The sequence below is a fragment of the Indicator indicator genome (genome assembly GCF_027791375.1).
Source record: "Indicator indicator isolate 239-I01 chromosome Z unlocalized genomic scaffold, UM_Iind_1.1 iindZ_random_scaffold_49, whole genome shotgun sequence".
NCBI lineage: Eukaryota > Metazoa > Chordata > Aves > Piciformes > Indicatoridae > Indicator > Indicator indicator.
The window spans coordinates 395,938-419,271 of NW_026539139.1; the positions used below are offsets into that span (position 1 = coordinate 395,938).

At 42.1% G+C, this 23,334-nt stretch overlaps 1 protein-coding gene across 1 annotated transcript in view; it reads left to right on the forward strand.

The window, feature by feature from the left end:
- PIK3C3 (phosphatidylinositol 3-kinase catalytic subunit type 3) overlaps positions 1 to 23,334 on the forward strand; it is a 100,025-nt gene that overhangs the window by 58,238 nt on the left and 18,453 nt on the right. Inside the window, exons 22-23 of the mRNA XM_054398342.1 lie at positions 12,793 to 12,961; positions 18,633 to 18,723. Of these exons, the coding sequence (XP_054254317.1) occupies positions 12,793 to 12,961; positions 18,633 to 18,723 (260 nt within the window). The remainder of the gene's footprint in view (positions 1 to 12,792; positions 12,962 to 18,632; positions 18,724 to 23,334) is intronic.

Consider the following 23,334-nt stretch of genomic DNA (forward strand, 5'->3'; position numbering starts at 1 on the left):
CCCCATGAGGAGAGGCTGAGGGAGCTGGGGGAATCCTTAGCCTGGAGAAGAGGAGGCTCAGGGGAGACCTTATTGCTGTCTACAACTACCTGAAGGGAGGTTGTAGCCAGGAGGGGTTTGGTCTCTTCTCCCAGGTAACCAGCACCAAAACAAGAGGACACAGTCTCAAGCTGCGCCAGGGGAGGTTTAGGCTGGAGGTGAGGAGAAAGTTCTTCACAGAGAGAGTGGTTGGCCATTGGAATGGGCTGCCCAGGGAGGTGGTGGAGTCACCATCCCTGGAGGTGTTCAAGGGGGGATTGGACATGGCACTTGGTGCCATGGTTTAGATAGTCATGAGGTGTAGGGCGACAGGTTGGACTCGATGATCCTTAAGGTCTCTTCCAACCTTCTTGATTCTATGATTCTATTTGTATTTCCAGTGCTTTCCAGTTAAAAGCAAGTTTGGAGATGACAAAAATGGGTGAAAATATGATTCAAACCATCCTATATCAGTGCTTCTATAAGCATATTGGTAACTAAGTTTATTAATATTGCAAACTACTGTAGTGCAGTGGAATTTTGTAATGTGTTTTTAAGTGTTACTAGTTCTCATAGAGAAACGTTGTTTCTTACAAAGAAAAATTACCAAATCTAACATATATTCTTACATTTTATATTTTTCTCTGCAGCTCAGTTTTCTGTGATACATACTAAAAAGGAATATAAACATGTAACTCTTGGTCTGCTAAAACGTACTTTCTTAAAGAAAGGTATTTTGAGCAGTGTTTCTCACTTAACGATACATATTTGACATCATTTTTTCTTACAGTGTGCTTTCATGGTGTATATTTTGAGAATGAACAGCTTGTGGTGCCGAGGGAAAAATTACAGTGCTTATCATAGGAAGGGCCCTTATCCATTGTGTGAATGACAGTGAGGAACTTTACTTCCAGCTGTTGCTGCATACGTTTAAAATCAGTGACTTGAATAAGTTCTTAAGAATTCATGATACTTTCTTCCATTTTTGTAGCTGTTGAAATTAATGATAAATTCAGCATTCATTTTTTTTTCAGCATAACAGTGGTCGGTTAGCAAAGGAGAAATTTTGGCAGTAACATGAGAATTTGATGGAAAACCAGGACCATTCTATCCATCCACTTATTTTAATCAGAGGAATTTTTATCCTATTGCTTCAAATTTAGGATAGGAATCAAGTTAAAAGTCCTTTAAGTGCACTACTTATTTTCTGTATGACTCAGGCTAAATTAGTTGTGGTAGTTGGAGTTTTATTTCAGAGCTCTGATTGTTTTGGTTTTTTGGTTGGGTTCTCTTTTCACCTCTTCCCAAAAATGGGAAAAGGTAAGTTTAATATAATTTGTAAGACTTTCTTACCTGTTAAAGGAGAATTGCCACCAGGTTTATTTTGTTGTAGTACTTACAAGTAATTTGCTTTGCCTTCGGAATTTTTTTAAGGTTTTCAGAGTTTTGTTCAGGTTTTCAGTATTTTCCACATAGTCCTCTGGTGAAGTAAAGCAGTTTCTGTGCTACTATGACAACTATCTCCTGTTCTGAGATCTAAGAATTAGCACTAAAAGTGATAGACAAATCAGCCTCTCCAATTGCAGTGACTAGCTATTGCAAGCACAAGATACCAGTTTTTAGTCTCCACAAGTCCATGCCTCACTTATTCCAAGATTGCCTCTCTCTTTCAAGGCTGAAAGGAACTCAGATGGACTTCCAAATCCCTCATACCCAGACTTTCCACATGTGATGTCGTTTTCTTCAACTCTATAAGAAGCTGCCCTCTTTATATCATAAAATCAGTCAGGGTTGGAAGAGACCACAAGAACCATCTAGTTCCAATACCCCTGCCATGGGCAGGGACACCTCACACTAGATCAGGCTGGCCAGAGCCTCATCCAGCCTGACCTTAAACACCTCCAGGGATGGGACCTCAACCACCTCCTTGGACAACCCACTCCAGGCTCTCACCACTCTCATGGTGAACAACTTCTTCCTCACATCCAGCCTGAATCTCTCCACTTCCAGCTTTATTCCATTCCCCCTAGTCCTATTACTACCTGATAGCCTAAAAAGTCCCTCCCCAGCTTTCTTGTAGGTCCCCTTCAGATACTGGAAAGCCACAATAAGGTCACCTCGGAGCCTTCTCTTCTACAGACTGAACAGCCTCTGTGCTTTCAGTCTGTCCTCATAGGAGAGGTGCTCCAGCCCTCTGATCATCCTGGTGGCCCTCTTCTGGACACATTCCAGCATATCCCTTTCCCTATTGTAATAGGGGCTCCAGAACTGGATGCAGTACTCCAGGTGGGGTCTCTCCAGAGCTGAGTAGAGGGGGAGAATCACCTCCCTCGAACTGCTGGCCACACTTCTCTTGATGCGGCCAGGATCTGGTTGGCTTTCTGGGCTGCAAGTGCACATTGACAGCTCATGTTGAGCTTCTCGTCCACCAGCACCCCCAAGTCCCTCTCCTCAGGGCTGCTTTCTAGCCATTCCCTGCCCAGCCTGGATTTGTGCTTGGGATTGCCTTGACCCAGATGCAGGACTCTGCACTTGGTCTTGTTGAACCTCATGAGGTTGGCTTGTGCCCACCTCTCCAGCCTGTCAAGGTCCCTCTGGATGGCATCTCTTTCTTCCAGCATGTCTGCTGCACCACACAGCTTGGTGTCATCAGCAAACTTGCTGAGGATGTATTCAATGCCACTGTCCATGTCACCAACAAAGATGTTGAAGAAGACTGGTCCCAGGACTGATCCCTGAGGGACTCCGCTTGTCACTGGCCTCCACTGGGACGTGAAGCCAGTGACAGCCACTCTTTGGGTGTGGCCATCAAGTCAGTTCTTTATCCATCTTGTGGTCCACCCATCAAACCCATTGTTCACCAGTTTGGAGACCAGGATGTGGTGTGGGACAGTGTCGAAGGCTTTGCTCAGGTCCAATAAATGACATCAGTTGCTCTCCCCTCATCTATTAATGTTGTGACCTTGTCATAGAAGGCCACCAGGTTTTTCAGGCAGGATTTGGCCTTGGTAAACCCATGCTGACTGTACCCAGTCACCTCTTCACTATTCTTCCGTCTCAGTAGTGCCTCCAGGAGACTCTGCTCCATGATCTTACCAGACACAGAGGTGAGACTGACTGGCCTGTGGTTCCCTGGTTCTTCTTTCTTACCTTTTTTGAAAATAGGAGTAATGTTTCCCCTTTTCCAGTCAGTGGGGACTTCCCCAGACTGCCAGGACTTTTGGAATATAATCCAGAGGGGTTTAGCAACCTCATCTGCCAGTTCTCTTAGTACCCCTGGGTGTATCCCATTAAGGGTCCCATGGATTTGAACACTTTCAGGTTCTTCAGGTGATCACGAACATGATCTTCACTTACGATGGGCAGTTCTTCCTTCTGGTTCTTGCCATTATCTTCCATGACTATTCCAGGAGTGTGGCTGGATGCCCTTGCAGTGAAGACTGAGGTAAGGAAGTCATTGAGAACCTCAGCCTTTTCCAGGTCACTTGTGACCATTTCACTTGTTTCCTTTCTGAGGGGGCCCACTCCTTCCCTAGGCTTCTTTTTACCATTAAGATACCTGTAGACATTCTTAGTATTCCCTTTAACCTCCCTGGCTAGATTCAATTCAAACTGTGCTTTGTCTTTCCGAACCAGGTCTCTTGCTGCTGGGACAGCTTCCTTTATACCTCCCATTCTAGCTGTCCTTTCCTCCACTCCTTGTAGAGCTTCCTTTTAAGTGATAGTGTATCCAGCAGCTCCTTCCTCATCCACGCAGGCCTCCTAGCATTCTTCCCTGCTTTTCTCTTTGTTGGTATACATTGCTCCTGGACACAGAGGAGGTGGTCCTTGAATACTGACCAGCTGTCCTGGGCCCCTCTTCACTCCAGGGCATATCACATATTTTAAGATCAGGTGTCCTGTAGACATAGGTGGTTAACCTTATAAAATTAAAAACAAGGAAACAAAGAACTTAGAAGTACACAACAGCATCAGCTTTTCAGTTTTGAATTAGTTTTGTGTACATACTGCATTCCTGCATGTTCTTGGAAAAATCTCATCTTCCTCCAGTCCATGGCTTGGCTCTTGCTTTTTAAGTGAAGAACGATTATTAGGGCACTGTTCTTTTCAAGTTAAGAGGGTATTCCTGCAAAGAATTTTCCTCTCTCCTGAAAAAATTCTGATGTCATCTTAGACTTGAAGAAGTGAACTACTTTCAACAAGAGAAATGCTATTCCAGAGCTGTGTATCTTGAACTCTATTTGGGTGCCTACATAGTAGTCCATCTGCTACTCTTGAATTTGGGCAGGAAGTTCTTGCATTCTTGTCTGTAACATTCATGAATTGTTACTTTCTTTTCTCAGATGCTTGAAATCTCCCCGTTTTTATAAGGAACACAGATTTCTGAAATGTTTAAACACCTAAATTTTAAAATTCCAAAACATTTATATCTAGCTGTACAACAATGTATGAAGCCTGTTGTCTTAAGTACTTCCCTTTTAATTTAAAACATGACTCAAAAAACTTCTCACCTGTATGGTTTAGCAGTCATTCAGGATATAAACCAAAAATAGAATCATAGAATGGTAGGATACTCATAGAATCATAGAATGGTCAGATTGTGAGCTGCGAGGCAACTGCATCAACACCAGCTTAACTCTATGCTGTGCTGAGGTCTTTGGAAGAAAAAAGAGAGCTCCCAGAGTCAGGGAGACTGAGAGAGAGGAGGAGAGGTGGCCTGACCTGATTCGGTGTCTGAGGGTGCCTGAGAGGGCGGCGTGGCTGGGGGCATTCCTGGAGAAGAGGCTCTCAGAGTGCGAGCTGTGAGGCAACCAGTCTTTCTGCTCCTTGGAACCCAGTGAATGGGGCACAAGAGGGAGGGGCATGGTCAGACAGCTGGGAGCACCTGGCCATTGGTACAGGCAGGCTAACAGGCACAGGGAGAGCAAGTAGTGACTGAGTGTGCCCCAGGGGCTCCTTTTAAATTAGCTCAGTAGCTGGCACAAGCAGGGTGTGTGCGCACAACACACAAGGTGCTGCAGTTTTACTGAAGGCATAATGGTGGCTACTCAGAGGAGGAAGACTGTGCTCTCTGTACCCACCAAAATGGATATTGGTATCCACGCCATAGATTGTGAGGAATGCCACAGGCTTTCACAGGCAACAGGGGGCAATACTGACTGTGGATGTGTGCAGTGTGAGCAGGTTTTTGACCTGCTCAGCTGGGTGACACAGCTCCAGGATGAAGTGATGGATCTCAGGGAAGAGGTGAGTAGGCTAAGAAACATCAGGGAGAGTGAGAAGGAAATTAATAACTTTCACAAGTTGATCTTTACAAATATAGAACAAGAGTCGACTCTTAGTGGGGCAGAGGATTCAATATCCTCTTACCAGCAAGCCCCCCAGCCTTCCTGCAGTACCTGCAGTAACTCACGTATGCAGGGTCAATGGGAACAGGTAGCTACCCAACAAAACAAATGACACAGATGCAGCAAACGTGCTCCTTTAAGAAGCGCACCGCCCACAGTGCCCTTGCAGGACATGTATGAAGCTCTGCAGGAAGAACTGGTTGTGAACAAGGACAAGGGCTCACAAAAGCCAAAAATGCCACAAGGCCAGAAGTGCCACCAAGGCTGACTTGCCTCAGGCCAGCCATAAAAACTGACTCTGAAAAGAAAAATCAAAGGGTCGTTGTAGGTGACTGCCTGCTGAGGGGATCAGAGGACCTAATATGCAGAACAAACCCCCTTCATAAAGAGGTCTGCTGTCTCCCTGGAGCCTGGGTAAGGGATGTTGTAGCTAAACTTCCTTCCCTTGTGAGTCCTTCAGACTATTACCCACTTCTGTTTTTTCAGGTGGGTAGTGATGAAGGGATCAGGAGCTCAAGTTGTTTTCTCCTCCATCCCTCTGACATCAGTGATGGATAAGGGAACATTTAGGAAAAGCCAACAGGTCAGTTAATGGCTCTAGGACTGGTGTCATCAACAGAGGTTTGAATTTTATGATCACAGCACAGTTTCCAGGGCACCACAACTGCAAGCAGCCAATGGGATGCACCTGTCCCAGAGGGGGAAAAGGATTCCAGGGCGGAAATTAGCAGGGCTCATTGATAGGGCTTTAAACTAGATTTGAAGGGGGAAGGGGTTGTTAATCTCATGCTAGCCTGTGACAAACATTGGGGCAGCTCACCAGAGGCAGAGGGATGGAGTGCTAGCAAGGGCTCTCAACTTGTTCCCCTGAGGCAAGCCAAGGATGAAGCACTGGGACGCCCCAAGGGAATCAAGAATGATTCACCTAAGAGGGTGACACAGCCAGCCCAGCTGAAGTGCCTCTTGCATGCAACTTGGGCAACAAACAGGATGAATCAAGGGCCACTGTGCTGCTAGGATGCTAATAGTGGCTATTACTGAAACTTGGTAGGAAGATTCCCATGACTGGAATGTAGGGATAGATGGGTATGAGCTCTTTAGGAAGGACAGGCAGGGAAGGAGAGGAGGAGGTGTTGCTCTTTATACCAGTGAGCAGCTGGAATCAGTGGAACCCCACCTGGGGAGGGATGATGAGCTGGTTGAGACCATATGGGTGAAGATCAAAGGGAAGACAGGGGAAGGAGATGTTACTGTAGGGATCTGCCACAGGCCACCTGACCATCAAAACCCAGCAGATGGGGCCCTCCACAGGGAAATAGAAGTGGCTTCACATGCACAAGCCCTGCTCCTCGTGGAGGATTTCAACCACCCTGAGATCTGCTGGAGGAAAACATAGCTAGGTACCAGCATTCCAGGATGTTCCTGTAATGCACAGATGACAGCTTCCTCCTCCAAATGGTAGAGGAACCAACAAGAAAAGGTGCTATGCTGGACATTGTTCTCACCAATTGAGAAGGGTTGGTGACCAGTATGAGGCTGAGCGATAACCTTAGCTGCAGTGACCATGATGCAATAGAATTTAAGATCCTCAGGGCAACTAGGAGGGTATGTCCCAGGCTTACAACCCTGGACTTGAGGCATGCAGACTTTGATCGCTTCAGGGATCTGCTGGCCAAAGTACTGTGGGACAAAGCTCTAGAGGAAAGAGGGGCCCAGGAGAGCTGGTCAGTATTCAAGGATCACCTTCTCCGTGCCCACAATGACTTCTTTACCTCAGCATTCACTGGCGAGGGCCAAGGGCAAGCCACACTCCCAGGATCATGGAAGATAATGGCAGGCACTGGAAGAAGGAACTGCCCATTGTGAGTGAAGATCAGGTTCATGACCATCTGAAGAACCTGAAAGTGTTCAAGTCCATGGGACCCAATGGGATACACCCATGGGTGCTGACAGAACTGGTAGATGAGGTTGCTAAGCCACTCTGTATTATATTCCAAAAGTCATGGCAGTCCAGGGAAGTCCCTAGTGACTGGAAAAAGGGAAACATAGCTCCCATTTTCATAAAGGATAGAAGGATGACCCAGGGAACTATAGACCAGTCAGTCTCACCTCTGTGCCCAGTAAGATCATGGAGCAGATTCTCCTGGAGGCACTGCTGAGACAGAAGAATAATGAAGAGGTGATTGGGTACAATCAGCACAAGTTCACCAAGGCCAAATCAAGCCTGACAAGCCTGGTGTCCTTCTATGACAAGGTCAGGCAACCAATATAATTTACCTGGGCCTGAGCAAAGCCTGTCCTGCACCACATCCTGTTCTCCAAGCTGGTGCAGTCTGGGTTTGATGGATGGATCATTCAGTGGATAAAGATCTGGCTTGATGGCCTCACCAAAAGAATGGCTGTCAATGGGTCTATGTCCAGGTGGAGGCCAGTGAAAAGTGGAGTCCCTCAGGGATCAGTCCTGGGACCAGTCTTGTTCAACATCTTTGTTGGTGACGTGGACAGAGGCACTGAGTGAACCCTCAGCAAGTTTGTTGATGACACCAAGCTGTGTGGTGCAGCAGACATGCTGGAATGAAGGGATGCCATCCAGAGAGACCTTGACAGGCTGGAGAGGTGGGCTCATGACAATCTCATGAAGTTCAACAAGATCAAATGCAGAGTCCTGCATCTGGGTTGAGGCAATCCCAAGCACCGATATAGGCTGGGCAAGGACTGGCTTGAGAGCAGCCATGAAGAAAGGGACTTGGGGGTGCTGGTGGATGAGAAGCTCAACATGAGCTGTCAATGTGCACTTGCATCCCAGAAAGCCAACCAGATCCTGGGCTGCATCTGAAGAAGTGTGGCCAGCAGGTCAAGGGAGGTGATTCTCCCCCTCTACTCAGCTCTGGTGAGACCCCACCCGGAGTACAGTTCTGCAGCCCTATTACAAGAAGGAGCATGTCCAGAGAAGGGCCAAGAGCATGGTCAGAGGGCTGGCACACCTTTCCTATGAGGACGGATGGGAAGAGTTGAGACTGTTCAGTCTGGAGAAGAGAAGGCTCTGAGGAGACCTTATTGTGTATCTTAAGGGGGTCTTCAAGGAGGCTGGTGAGGGACTTTTTGGGATGTCGGGTAACGATAGGACTAGGTGGAATGGAGCAAAACTAGAAGTGGGTAGATTCAGATTGGATGTTAGAAGTTTTACACCATGAGGGTGGTGAGATGCTGGAACAGGTTGCCCAGGGAGGTGGTAGAAGCCCCATCCCTGGAGGTATTTAAGGCCAGGCTGGATGTGGCTCTGAGCAACCTGATCTAGTGTGAGGTGTCCCTGTCCATAGCATGGGGGTTGGAACTAGATGATCCTTGTGGTCCCTTCCAGCCCTAATAATTGTATGATTCTGTGATAATGGTTCAGGCTGGAAGGGACCTCTAAAGATCACCTAGTCCAACCTCCCCACAGTGAGCAGGGACATCCCCAAGTAGACCAGGCTGCCTCACCTTGAGTATCTTCAGGGAAGGAGCATCAACCACCTCCTGGGCAACCTTTTCCACTGTTCTACCACCCTCATACTGAAGAAGTTCTTCCTGATATCCAATCTAAATCTTCCCTTCTCTAGTTTGAAGCCATTGCCCCTTGTCCTGTCACTGCAGGCCCTTTTAAACAGTCTTTCCCCATCCTTCCTGTAGGCCCCCCTCAGATAGTGGAAGGTTGCTATCAGGTTTCTGTGGAGCCTCTTCTTCTCCAGGCTGAACAGGTCCTCAGCCTGTCCTCATAGCAGAGGTGGTTCAACCCCCTGGTCATTTTCATAGCCCTCCTCTGCACTCACTCCATCAGGTCATGTGCTTCTATATTGAGGACTCCAGACCTGTACACAGTACTCCAGGTGAGGTCTCACCAGGGCAGAGTAAAGAATCACCTCTCTGGATCTGCTGGCAATGCGTCTTCTGCAGCCCAGGATGTTATTTGCCTTCTGGGCTGCAAGTGCACACTGCCTGCTCATGTCCAGCTTCCTAAGAAGTTGCTTTATACAGAGCTGGAGTGTTCAGGTACCTGTTTTCATCCTGCGCTTTCTCAACCTAGTTGGTATTTTCTGGCACTATGCCTTGACAAAAAGGTACCAGAAACTTTCTCCAGCCTTATTCTTGTAATAGAATTTGTGATGAGTGATAGTCTAATCTTGACATTCATTAATATTGTCATAGTTGGATGTTCAGTGTTACAAATTGATGTGAATTTTACTAACTTGGGATGATCACTTCACATACTTTCAACCAAGCACCAAGAGAAGCTTATTCTGTAGGAGCCACATGAATGAGTTAAGTCTGTGTTTATTTTTTTAAAATACATGTACTGTTAGATGTATTTAATGTATTTAAATGGGAGCTTTTGTCGTGCATTTTAAGTCACCCTAAAAATTTTGAAGTACAGCTAGGGAAGCTATAAATATTAATTCACGGTGGTATCAACTTACACTTTGTATAATTCTTTCCTAAAAAAGGCTTAAATATTTGATATCTAATTAATTTATATGAATTTATATATCAGTCACCTATTAAGGTGTTTTTGAATGGTTTAGATGTATTTTTATTACCAATTTAAATTATTAGTTATTGACTCTTATTAGCTATCCAGAGATTAAAAAAAAAAATTAAAAAAAGGAAATATTTAATTACTGCTGGAAGATTTGCTCTTTTATTCAAAGTGCTGTCACTTGACTGTTCAGTATAAAATGTCTGAATAAGTGAACATGAAACAGACCTCGACATTTTTAATGCAACTTAATGAAATGGGGGGAAGGGTGATATGTAACAAAGTGCCTATTTTAAAAAGTTGGTGTAAAAAAATGAGCTCTAAAATTAAGTCTTGTAACTCCTTGGAAAAAAAAACATTGAAAGAAGGGATTTTTTTTTTTTTTCAGCACAATTAGGTACACTGTAATGGTTGTGGCATTTATCAGCTAGCAAATACACTGCAGTCTCTTTCCATAGGAGAAGTGCTGCAGCCCTCTGACAATCCTTATGGCCCTTCTCTGGACATGTTCCAGCACATCCATATCTTTCTCCAAACTGGACACAGTACTTGTTATGAAATGTAAATTCTCGCCGAAAATAAGCGGCGGAGATATTTATAAAGGTTTAATAAATATTTATTAACACTATATTACAAGTGATATATAATTGGTATTTACAGGTTCTAGTATTCACTTGGAAAGAATCAACTCTGCAGAATGTATATATACAGGCACTTTGAATAGTTTGAGGAAATCTATATGTTTAGAAAGTGAAACTAAATTGGAGTGAGGGAGAGAGAGAGAGCGGGGGCGGGGGGGGGGTGAGTGCATGTCGGGAAACGGCATGCCCACAAACAGGTAGTTTGCACAAACTGCCCCAGAAACTCTATGAAGAAATGTTCAGTTTACTCACTACCTGAAGAAAGTTCTCGAGGTTCTTTTCTTGATACTGTTTTATAGTCCCAGAAATCGTAGCACGGATGTATCGTAATAACCTGATACAAATGGTGCCGAGCGCGTGGTGCCGTGCCGCGTGGTAGCGGCTTCTCTCGGAACAAAGGGTCCTGGAAGATTACCGGTGATTCCCGGAGGCTTTGCAAGTCAGTTCGCCATTGCGCTGTGTGAACAAGCTTGCCGCTCCAGGGGAAAACCCTTGTCGATGCGGCCGCAGGATACGGCCAAAAGCGGCTCCTCTGCGAAGTTGGAGCGACCCTTTCCACGATCTTAGGGAGATCAGCTGGGGAGGGTGCCTGTCCTTTGGGCAGAAGCGGCGATTTGCGGCAATGCACTCGAACGCTGCTGGTTCAAGTCCCGGACAATGCGGATCTCTCGGCAGCAGAAGGCACGAGGCGAACACGGGCAAGCACACAGGAACAGGCGCGGGTATTAACACGGAGCACCGAACACGGGTACCAAACACGGAACACGAGTTTTCCAAAACAACCCCTATTTAACATTTGCCGCACAGACACTGGTCCAGTTAGCATCCTTGTTAAACAGAGCAATTGACCAATGAACTGAGGTTTTACCCAAATATAATGTGAACATAACTTGTGAACAAAGGGCAATGGCCATGTCGTCGGAGTGCCATTGTCCCAAAAGACCCAGGAGATTGTCTACTCAGACAGAGTGGCGCCCAGCCTTCCCCCCCCACCCCGACTCCAGAGGGGAGAGGGGGTTCCAGCTGAACACATAGCACATGTCCCACCACTTTAAGGATATAGCCTTGGGCCATAGGCTTCATTCACCACAGTACTCCAGGTGGGGTCGCAGCAGATTGGCGTAGAGGGAGAGAATCACCTCCCTTGACCTGCTGGCTACACTCCTCTTGGTGCAGCCCAGGATACTGTTGGCTTTCTGGGCTGCAAGTGCACACTGGTGGCTCATTTTAACATTCAAAAAGTGTGAAACAGACTTTGGCATATTTTAAGTACAATTTCAGATTTGGAATTGAATAATGTTTCTTTAAGATATTTGAAAACTGCTGTTTAAATAATTTTGAAAGAGCTTTAAAATCTGAGTGGTGGTTGGGAGGGTTTATTTTACCCACTACCCACTAAATACTTGGGTATTCAGTGACTTCATATAGACATTCGTAGAATCATAAGTCTTAGTTTCTCTTTGGTAAATTCAACACACAAATGAAATAATGTGTTTCATACCACAGCAAACAAATGGAATAATAAAACCCATGTGTCTATTAATATTTTAATCTATTAACCCATTACGAAGATGCAAAGACTACTAGTAATGGTTATTTTTCAGACTTCTTAGTAACACTATTATGTTCATGTTGCATGTTACTGAGAGAATAAAGCTATGAAAATTAAAAAGAGGGGCCTAATCTCTTTTTAGTGGTGCACAGTAATAATACAAGGAACAATGGTTACAAGCTTGAACATAAAAGGTTTCACCTCAACATAAGGGAAACCTTCTTTACAGTGAGGGTGGCAGAGCACTGGTACAGGCTGCCCAGTGAGGTTGTGTAGTTTCCTTCTCTGGATACATTAAAAAACCATCTGGATGCATTCCTGTGCAGACTATCCTAGGTGATCCTGATTTGGCAGGGGTTTGGGCTCGGTGATCTCTTGAGGTTCCTTCCAACCTCTAATGTAATGTGATTCTATAATACCTGTTATGTAACTGTGCAATTAATAGCTACTGATGGTGAATTTATTTCAGATATTAAAAAACAATAAGAAAAACTTGGGTTTTTGGTACTCTTAACTTGAAATCCACTTTTTAAAATTCATAATTTCAGATTGATAGCTAAAGATGTAACATATACAGTTGAAAGCCTTACAGAAAACAGCTACTTGCGTTTTTGAGAGCTGCTTAATATATTCTAGAGATTTCACTTAAATCTTTTTTTCCCCAAGTTCTGCATCAAGATTTGAGGCTATGTGAAATGTTTGATCTTCCTTCTTTGACAGGTAAACTGTTTCATATTGACTTTGGCTATATTTTGGGTCGGGACCCTAAGCCTCTACCTCCCCCAATGAAGCTGAATAAGGAGATGGTGGAAGGTATGGGAGGCACGCAGAGTGAACAGTACCAGGAATTCCGTAAGCAGTGCTATACAGCCTTTCTTCATCTCCGCAGGTAACAATACTATTTTTGTGATTGAGTTTATTGGAGTCACTGTAAATTAGGAGAGTAAATGAATCAGAGAAAATATTTCTGCTGAAAATTCAAAACCTGAATTCTGATTGTAGGCACAAGAATTTGTATGAAACGAAGGAAAACATCACAGCACTGCTGTAATTGTGGAGGTTGATTGTAATTGTCAAGTTAAGGCTCCCAGTTTTGCTTAATAACCTTTTTTATAACACCTGTAGGGTATTAAATTATATCTTGCTTTTTGAACATGTTTTTGCCCTTAAGCAACTTTTTCTGTGACTTTTGGTGATCAAGTCACTGTCCTGTACGTGTACTATGAAAAATAAGCAATCAGTGATACCAATAAAAAAAATGGCATGGTTCTTCGTTTATTGAAAGCGGAAAGAGTAAGGCATTGGTTTGTGAACTGACATTACTAATGGGTTAAAAACAGCTCATAAGCAGGAAATAACAGCAGCATGTTAATGGCAAAAAATATTAACATCTTTAGAGAACAATCAGAAAGGCTAATGTATATTCCATGTTCTAAATTTGGCTGATAACTTTCATAATAACGTACTCCTTATTTGTGAAGTACTTGTTTAAAGCTAGCTGTTTCAATGGAAAGGGCTGTTTCATCACTGTAGGATTATCTTTTGAATTCATTTACATAGTGATTTGCTACAAAGGTCATCATTAAGCATAGACTATAGCAGTAGTTTGTGCATATAAAACTAAACTGTAGGTCAGGGTGATTTCATTTTTAATGTCTGGGATTGTAGCTGTAATTACAGGCTCTCCAATATTTGTTCAGTTTAATAGGAAGTTATTTTTAAATTTTCCTGGATAAATATCTTTTAAGGTTTCCAACAAAGAAAGCATTGGATAATGTTAGTATTATTATAATGATTACAGCAGCTAGAACTAAGCATTAAGATTACTCTCTTACTGAAAAAAAAAAAACATAATTAAAGATGGAATAGCATAGTTCTAGCAGTTTTGCATGTTGACACAAACCTGTTCATTAATATTTCTTCTGGCGAAGAAGTGTAAAATCATAACCTCTGATTGCTAAGACAAATGCAGACTCTACTTGTCATCTCTATCAGTTTGTGTTTCATTCTATCAATCCACAGTATAGAAGCAGTTCTCTACATCTCTCAAGTGCTGTATCTCAGTTTTGTAGGATTCCTGGTGGAATGGGTGTCGCATAGTGAAAACACACAGTTTAAAACTTAAAAGTAGAAAAATAGTTTTATTCATTGTTCTAGTTTGGGATCGGTTTGGTATACTGTCATTGGGGTGTGATTTTTAGATTCATTTCTGAGGTTTGTTTTCACGAGGCAGGAGCTGGTTTCCACTTTCTTGAAAAACAGTAATCAGTCATATGTTTGTCACCGGTGCTGTAATGAAGAAGTAGCCTGTGTTCTCAATGTGTTACAGAGTGAATTGTGTCTGACAGCAGAACTTACATCCTCACGTGGGTTGTACCAGACTTTTACACTTTTCTCACACATGAGTAGCATATATAAAGATTTCCAAACCCCTATTATGTGAGAATTCCCAGTTCACACATCCTCAGCAGGATCCAACACAGAAGAATCCATCCTGGAACTACCCATCTTCTAGACCATATTGTTCCTTCCCAAGTAAGGGTTAGTCATGTGAGAAACTTGGTCCTTGGTTTAGTGTGTGGGAGCCTGGGCGTAGATAAGGATAAAGGAGTAGAAAGCAACTAAAGGCAGAATCTGAGGTTTTGGCAGTGAGAATTTGAACTTCTGTGGGATGTCTGTTTCTTTCTTGTTATATATAGGGCCTCTTTTGTATAGGAGGAGAGGTATATTATTTTCAAAAAATTTACAGAACCTCCTTGATTTTTAGCACTGCATATTCAAACTAAGTTAAATCAATCTTCACTGTAGCTGAGTTTAAGCTCGTTTATTTGTAAGTTAAATTGAACTGAGCTTTGAGAAAAAGAAAGAATGCATTTATAGGAGAAAGATTTAAGGTGGAGTTTAAGTGTTTATTGAAGCTCCTTAAGGCTGGAAAAACTGAGCGTCTAATTTGTTCCCTGTGAATGTAGGTCAGTCGTTCCAGAGGCTTTTGTAATGTAGATGGCAAAAATGAGTCATATGACTTGCCTGGCAATCATAGAATCATAGAATCAGTCACGGTTGGAAGTGACCACAAGGATCATCTAGTTCCAGCCCCCCTCGTAACTCAGATGATTCAGCAAAATATCTAGTTATAGAATGAATTTGACTGTCAGATGGACATTTTTGAATATCTAGGCATATTTGCCAGGGATATCACCTATGGGAGGGATAACAGCCAACTGTCTACAGTAGGAAGTTCTTACCTTTCTTATCAAGTCCTAGTTTTTAAATAAATTTTCTAAAGTGTGGAACTTGACAAGGAACTTAAAAAGAACTACAAATTTAATTAATAAGCTTTTTATCATCCACAGACTGCAATCCAGTTGATTGCTGAGTTAAAGATACATTAAGGGTAAAGGGCAGAGGTAAAGGGCAGAGGAGAGACCCGCAGATAGTATACTGAACAGTTCTTCCCTAATTTTTGTTTCTTCACGCTCCATATTCCCGCTACAATTACCTATTGAATTTTCATTTATTTTCGATCAGGTCTGTCAGTTGATCTTGCACTTTCAGTGCTTTTACTTTAAGCACCAAGAACCAAAAGACTTCTTCATTGTGTGGAGCAGAACTAATTCATAACTGGTACCTGGCAATCATCCTACATCTTTGAAATCTCATTTAAATAAGACCAGTAACCTGTGTGCTCATAAGATCTTTTCCTGTATGTGGTTCAAGAGCAAAAGGGACTCTCAGACTCAACTCCTGGGTCAGTTCAAAGGGAAAACCACCAATGGGAGCTACATAGGAAGAGACTTGAGAGAACGTAGCTGTTACGATTTAAGTATGTTTAAAATGAGATTTGCGTGTTTCAGGCAAATAGGAAGAAGTTTCATTAAAATCTGTGGTGTGTGTTCCTGGTACCAAAGCAACTTCACTGCCAGATTTCTTATCCAGATCTGAAACAGAAGGGTAGAGTAAGTTCTCTTTCTTTCAGTCTGTGATAAAAGTAATTTACCTCTTTCCCATGAGAAAGTGAAGGAGAACAGTTGAAACAAATTAGACGCTGAAGACTTCTGCCCAAACTTTGTCTCGGATGTTTGTTTTATAAAAAGCTAAAACTTAGTTTGGAGTGTATTAGGTATATTGCTAGTTCCAATACATAATGAAATGTCAGGAGTTCAGAACTAGATGATCTTTCCAACCCAAACCATTCTGTGAATTATGTTTTTCTATTTAGATTTTTTTTGTTGAGTAGTATTTATTTCGTAAAATACATCTACGAAGCATTTCTTGCAGTTGTCAGCTTATTTATATTCAGCAACATGCTAAGAAACAAGTTCTGCTGCTAAGAATTCATTTCTATCATGTATGAAGCTCCTAGTGCCCTTAGCAAAGCATATTTCAGATTTTGAAGTCTGTTACATGCTTTCCTGAAAAGAGACTAGATATCTTTTATAGAGGAAGAGAACTTTCAGTTTACTTAGAACTTGAAAGTTACTGTTTCAAAAGGCAACTTCTAGCTAATTTCCTGTAAGAGGGAAATGTTCTGTAAAAAATGAGCAAGTAGTTTCAGCACAATGTTAAAACTGAAAACTATACTCTGTCTTTTTTGAATAGTTCTAAATGACATTTATACTTCCTAAGAGTAGTACACCTACAGGTTGCAGCTTAAGTGAGCAGCCTCAGGCTTGGATCTGGTTAAATCATATCGTTATGGCAAAAAAACCCTTGCAGTAACTAAAAAAATAATTTCATGTTACTGTGAAGACTTCAGCTGTTTGAATGCTAATTTATATGATACTGCTCTATCACTGATACCCTTTTCAATAAAAAAACCTTTGCAACAATATCCTAGGATATGTTTAGTTTACTATAGTAGAAGATGCCGTAAAACGTTGCAATAATATGAAATCTCTGGGTTTTTTTCATAGAATCATAGAATCAGTCAGGGTTGGAAGGGACCACAAGGGTTATCTAGTTCCAACCCCCCTACCATGGGCAAGGACACCTCACACTAGATCAGGCTGGCCAGAGCCTCATGCACCCTGCCCTTAAACACCTCCAGGGATGGGGCCTCAACCACCTCCCTGGACAACCCATTCCAGACTCTCACCACTCTCATGGTGAAGAACTTCTTCCTCATGTCCAGCCTGAATCTCCCCACTTCCAGCTTTATTCCATTCCCTCTAGTCCTATCACTACCTGATATCCTAAGAAGTCCCTCCCCAGCTTTCTTGTAGCCCCCTTCAGATACTGGAAAGCCACAATAAGGTCACCTCGGAGCCTTCTCTACTCCAGACTGAGTAGCCCCAATTCTTTCAGTCTGTCCTCATAGGAGAGGTGCTCCAGCCCTCTGATCATCCTCGTTGCCCTCTTCTGGACACGTTCCAGCATGCCCATATCCCTCTTGTAATAGGGGCTCCAGAACTGAATGCAGTACTCCAGGTGGGGTCTCACCAGAGCTGAGTAGAGGGGGAGAATCACCGCCCTTGACCTGCTAGCCACACTTCTCTTGATGCAGCCAGGATCTGGTTGGCTTTCTGGGCTGCAAGTGCACATTGACAGCTCATGTTGAGCTTCTCATCCACCAGCACCCCCAAGTCCCTCTCCTCAGGGCTGGTTTCCAGCCAGTCACTGCCCAGCCTGGATTTGTGCTTGGGATTGCCTCGACCCAGATGCAGGACTCTGCACTTGGTCTTGTTGAACCTCATGAGGTTGGCTTGTGCCCACCTCTCCAGCCTGTCAAGGTCCCTCTGGATGGCATCCCTTCCCTCCAGCATGTCTGCTGCACCACACAGCTTGGTGTCATCAGCAAACTTGCTGAGGGTGCACTCAATGCCACTGTCCATGTCACCAACAAAGATACTGAACAAGACTGGTCCCAGGACTGATCCCTGAGGGACTCCACTTGTCACTGGCCTCCACTGGGACGTGGAGCCATTGACAGCCACTCTTTGAGTGTGGCCATCAAGCCAGTTCTTTATCCATCTCGTGGTCCACCCATCAAACCCATGTGTCACCAGTTTGGAGACCAGGATGTGGTGCGGGACAGTGTCGAAGGCTTTGCTCAGGTCCAGGTAAATGACATCAGTTGCTCACCCCTCATCTATTAATGTTGTGACCTTGTCATAGAAGGCCACCAGGTTTTTCAGGCAGGATTTGCCCTTGGTAAACCCATGCTGACCGTACCCAATCACCTCTTCGCTATTTTCTTCTGTCTCAGTAGTGCCTCCAGGAGACTCTACTCCATGATCTTACCAGGTACAGAGGTGAGACTGACTGGCCTGTAGTTCCCTGGTTCTTCCTTCTTACCCTTTTTGAAAAGGGGACATGTCTCTGAGTAAATATTATGACAAGTTTTAGAAAATTTTAACAAAGCCAGACCAGCCTGTTTGTTGCTAATATCAGGTATCTTTTTTTTTAAATCATAAATGTTTTCAACTGAACTGTGAGGAATGCACTTCTGAAGCATCACCAGTTCACAGTAAGGTGATGATGGTTTCTTAAATGAAGTTGTTTTCAAGATGTCTATCATACAGTTTGCAAAGTGCATTATCTAATTTGCTCTTCTGTTTAAGGTACTCCAACCTGATCTTGAACTTATTTTCTCTTATGGTGGATGCCAACATACCAGATATTGCTCTCGAACCTGACAAGACTGTAAAAAAGGTAACTGGAAAGCTTTCCCTTGTCTTCCAGTAACGTGGGTCATCATGTCATGAAACTTCCTATCGCTTATGGTGACTAATTTGTAACTGAAGTTAAAGATGGAGGAATGTACTTGTGAAATCACTTAGCACATGTACAGAATTGATTTTTGTCCATGTATCAGTGCACAGTTGTACTCTGGCGCGCTCCGTGCCAAGTGTCACTTTAACATTCTGCTAAGAACAGTGATTGCCCCTTAGGAAGCTTTTAAAAAGTGAAGCAATCAGCACAGACCATGTGATAAAAGAGTGTTCCATCAAGTCCAGCACCCTGTAATGGTTTTATAAAATGATTTTATAAAAACAGCCCACTTATAGGTACAAAGCCATTCTCCTGAAGATTTAAAACTAGTAGAGAGGTGTATCTTCATCACCCAGAAATCTTCTGATTATTATGAAAACAGATACATATCATGTAATTCTAACTTTGTCCATTTGCACCAGCCTAAGTCATTCTACATTTGATGCTTCAACATCAGCTTACTTAAAAAGTACTTCATAAATGTTCACCTAGATTTCATTACAATTACCTTATGCAGATTGTGGCTTTGATATATTTCCTTACTTATAGTGAATGTCTCTTTGTGGAGACTGTGTATCCAATAGGAATCAGTTCAGGGTAATTTTCATTTCAGCAGTGGATTTTCTCTAAAATGGGCTGATCACCAGTGCTTGCAATAGGCTATGATTTTTCTAATACAGTTCCTTTAAAGAAAAACGTGGTCATTCCAACCAAATTTTTCCTTTTGCCTACAAGAATTTGTGCATTTCTATTCAGGGTTTCTTAGTTTCAACTCAACACAAAGATTCATGTAGCTACTCAGCTTCATTTCCAAGGAAGGCTTAGCTAACCAGAAATGGTGTGTTTTACGGTAAAGGTGATAGCCCTCCCTCCTTCGACTCAATTGTTTTCCGAAGAAACAAATAGCTAAATCTTTTTCTGTATCACTATTGGAACATCATCTCTGTTCCTAAATGCCCTGCAAAGACTGAGTAAGTTGCTCATATAAAACATGATAGATAGTCTTAAAGTAGAAAAACAAAATGATCCATTACCTTTCATTCCTTAACAAGTTCTTGAGGTAGCTCTGTCTTTGTAGAGAGACTTTCTAAAAGGGAAAAAGAGCTTCCTAACCATATGCTTGCAACATACATCTGTGCATTTCATCCTTATAAAGATGATGTGATTGGTTGCATCTGTGTTTGCTTCATGATACAGTAATGAGGGGAAACTCCTAGACTGTGGTGCTTACAAATAGATGCACAGTCAATCCTGGGAGAAACTGTAGTATATATCTACAGGTAGAACAGGGTCTAATTTTGGAAAGTTTGTAATTGGTTGAAGTCATCATGAAGAGATCACAGTGGTTCCACTAAATTCCAGAAGTGCTGCTGCTTCCATGTTCTCAGCAATAAGTCCGAGACTTGCTAGGTATTTTAATCTTATCTCTGTAGAGAGTTCACTGTCACTTGATGTAATAGAGTTCATTTTTGCCTTGAATATCTGTTGTGAACTCTGACATTTTTTTAATCAGAGTCTTAAATTCACTGCCAATTAATGTGCAATAATCTTGTTTCTTATTAATATCTTGACATTGTATTGTATGTTGGTAAACTCGGTAGAAAAGTCCTGTCCAAGAGTGTATTGCTTTTTGTAATTAATGATAATAGGATTTCAGACCCTGTAAGGTATTTGTAAAGGGTTGTCTTAATGTAGCAACATTTCAGTATTTCAGATATTTCTAGAACTATTTTACTAATTTCCCATAGAAGTTTCTAGAAAAAACAAACTCAAGATACACAATGGAAAGTCAAGTTTTCTACAGCTACAAAGTATGTTACGGTCCACTGATGTAAAATAAAGTATTTAAAATTCAGGATTGTGTAAAACATAATTGTTTTGTATCCCATTGAAGATCATGGAAGAAATCAAAATCAAGGAGAAAGGCTTAAGAGCTAAGAATTAGGTCCCTCTAAGTTCAATTACAAAGTGTAAATAACAGTGCCATGTTTGCATGAGAAGAATGTACGCTTAGTTGTTAGTTTAACATGACTGATACTATCAGATCAAATGCAACAATTAGTTATTGGGATACTGAGCTCTGACAAAGCAGCAGTTTGGTGAACTGTGACTTTTGCCCTTGTGGTAGATTCAAGTCTATTCACAGAGTCTTCAAAATGTGAAAAGAGCTAGAACTGAACCAGTAAGGCAAGCATTTCTGATCAGGATTGCAAATCACTTTCACATTTTCAGATGTTTTGAGAGAAAGGTTATACTTTCCCAAGTTCTCTAAGTTCATTTACAGTGGTTTTGTTCCTTTAAAGACCAAAACAAAACTCACACAGTAACATATTATCAGAAAGATAACCAAATTGCTTAACTTGTTCAGCCTTCCCATAAGTATTGTTATTTCATATAAATCTTCATTTATTCTTACAGCTCAGATGTTTTAATCCTGTTGACTAGACAGACTTGGTTTATTTTGATTTAAAAAAAAAAATATCTGTTAAGTAGACTTCTGGAATCTCTACAAAAATAATTCATCAAAATGTGATCCCCAAAGAGTAGAAGGACAGTGGACTTTTCTGTAAAGCAGTTGTTTTATTATGATCTACTGGATGCATACAACTGTGTTTAAACCTCTTGTGACAATAATTGTTTTCTTTAGTTCTCAATTTTGGTTTCACTTTTTTTGCTTTAAAAAATGTTAGCTAATCAGCTGTAAATGGGCTAGGATCTGAGTCATCTTAGCCAATTATAAAATGTTGAATTAGGTCATTATTATTTTAAAATAGTGTATTAGGAAACTTGTTTTGGACATTAGATACTCATTAGCCTGTGTCAAATCAGTTTTGAGCTTTGTTAGAACAAGGTGTCTTGCGTCTCTTGGGTTGAGTGGCAAGTTTGTTCAGTCATTTAACAAGTTAATACTGTACCTTGAACAAATTGAACAAATACTTTCAGCATCGCAGTTGATTTTTTTTTAAATATCTTTAAACAAAAAATCCATATATATTTCAACAGACTCAAATCAGCTAAAGATCTATTTTGGATTGACCTGCAAAATTAAATTACCTTTGTGTGAGCCAAGTCAATGGCATTTCAACCATGATAGCACTTTCACAGAAGGCAAACGTGGAGATTTACAAATGTTTCTGTATCTAAGAAAGCATCCTGCTTAATAGCATAGATGGAAGTTCATAGTCGGCGTATTCTTTTGTTTGTGCTGTAGTAATACTCATTCGTTGTTTTTTGGAGCTCTCATTTTTGCTTTAAAGGTCTGATGAGCCAGTGAGACTCTGATCTCACAAGCAGCTGAAATCAAGTTACTAAAGTAACTACACAGGTTACTTTTGTCTAAGTACAGTCATAAATCAGAATACTAGTTCATGATTAAGCTACAACAAAAATATAGTAGGAAAAAAAATTCTTAGATAAATGCTTTTTGAAGAGAATATTATACTTCAGTTATTTTGGTGAACAGCTCATTTGACATAGAGGTCTTTGATACTGCAATGTTATAGTAGGTGCAGCTATACGAGAAGGATATGGACGTGTTGGACCATGTCCAGAGAAGGGCCACAAGGATAATCAGAGAGCTGGAGCACCTCTCCTGTGAGGACAAACTTGAGGGAGTTGGGGCTGTTCAGTCTGGAGAAGAGAAGGCTCTGAGGAGACCTTATTGTGGCCTTTCAGTATCTTAAGGGGGCCTGCAAGAAAGCTGGTGAGGGACTTTTTAGGGTGTCAGGTAATGATAGGACTAGGAGGAATGGAAAAAAAAATAGAAATGGGTAGATTCAGATTGGATGTTAGTAAGAAGTTTTTAACCATGAGGGTGGTAAGACACTGGAACAGGTTGCCCAGGGCAGTGGTAGAAGTCGCAATTGCTGGAGGTTTTAAAGTCCAGGCTGGATGTTTCTCTGAGCAACCTGGTCTAATGTGAAGTGTCCCTGCCCATGGCAGGTGGGTTGGAACTAGGTAATCTTTGAGGTCCATTCCAACCCTAACAGTTCTATGATTCTATAAAGTTGAAACCAAGTAGGCATGAAATACTTCTGGATTGATGGGCTGAGGCCAATAGTATGAGATTGAACAAAGTCAGGTGTGACTTCCTGCACTTGTCAATACTCTTGCGCAGTGCAACAGATCTGGGGACATGGTTTAAGTGGTTGACTTGGCCATGCTAGGTTTGATTACCAGCTACACAAAATTGTCCCCATCCTCAAAACCTTAGGAAGTCTCTTTAAATTCCTGGTGATTTGTTTAGTATTAAAACATTTGCCAATTTTGGCCAAGGAAAGGTAGCTTCAGAGCTTAAAAATAGTTGTCTTTTTGATCCTTTCATCTCCTTTTGTCCTCTGCCTATTGTTTATAAAGAAAACTGTTGGTCTAGTGTGCTTCACCGCATGGTTTGTTATACCATCTCATACTGATAACTCTCCGAAAACTTTTTTTGGCTTAAAAATGTCACAAAACGAAATTAAATAGAGACGTAGTGGAAGTTTCTTTCGTTTGCCTTTCTCTTTCTGTGGTCTCTGAGGTAATTCCCTTTAAATTTTCCACTCTTCGCCT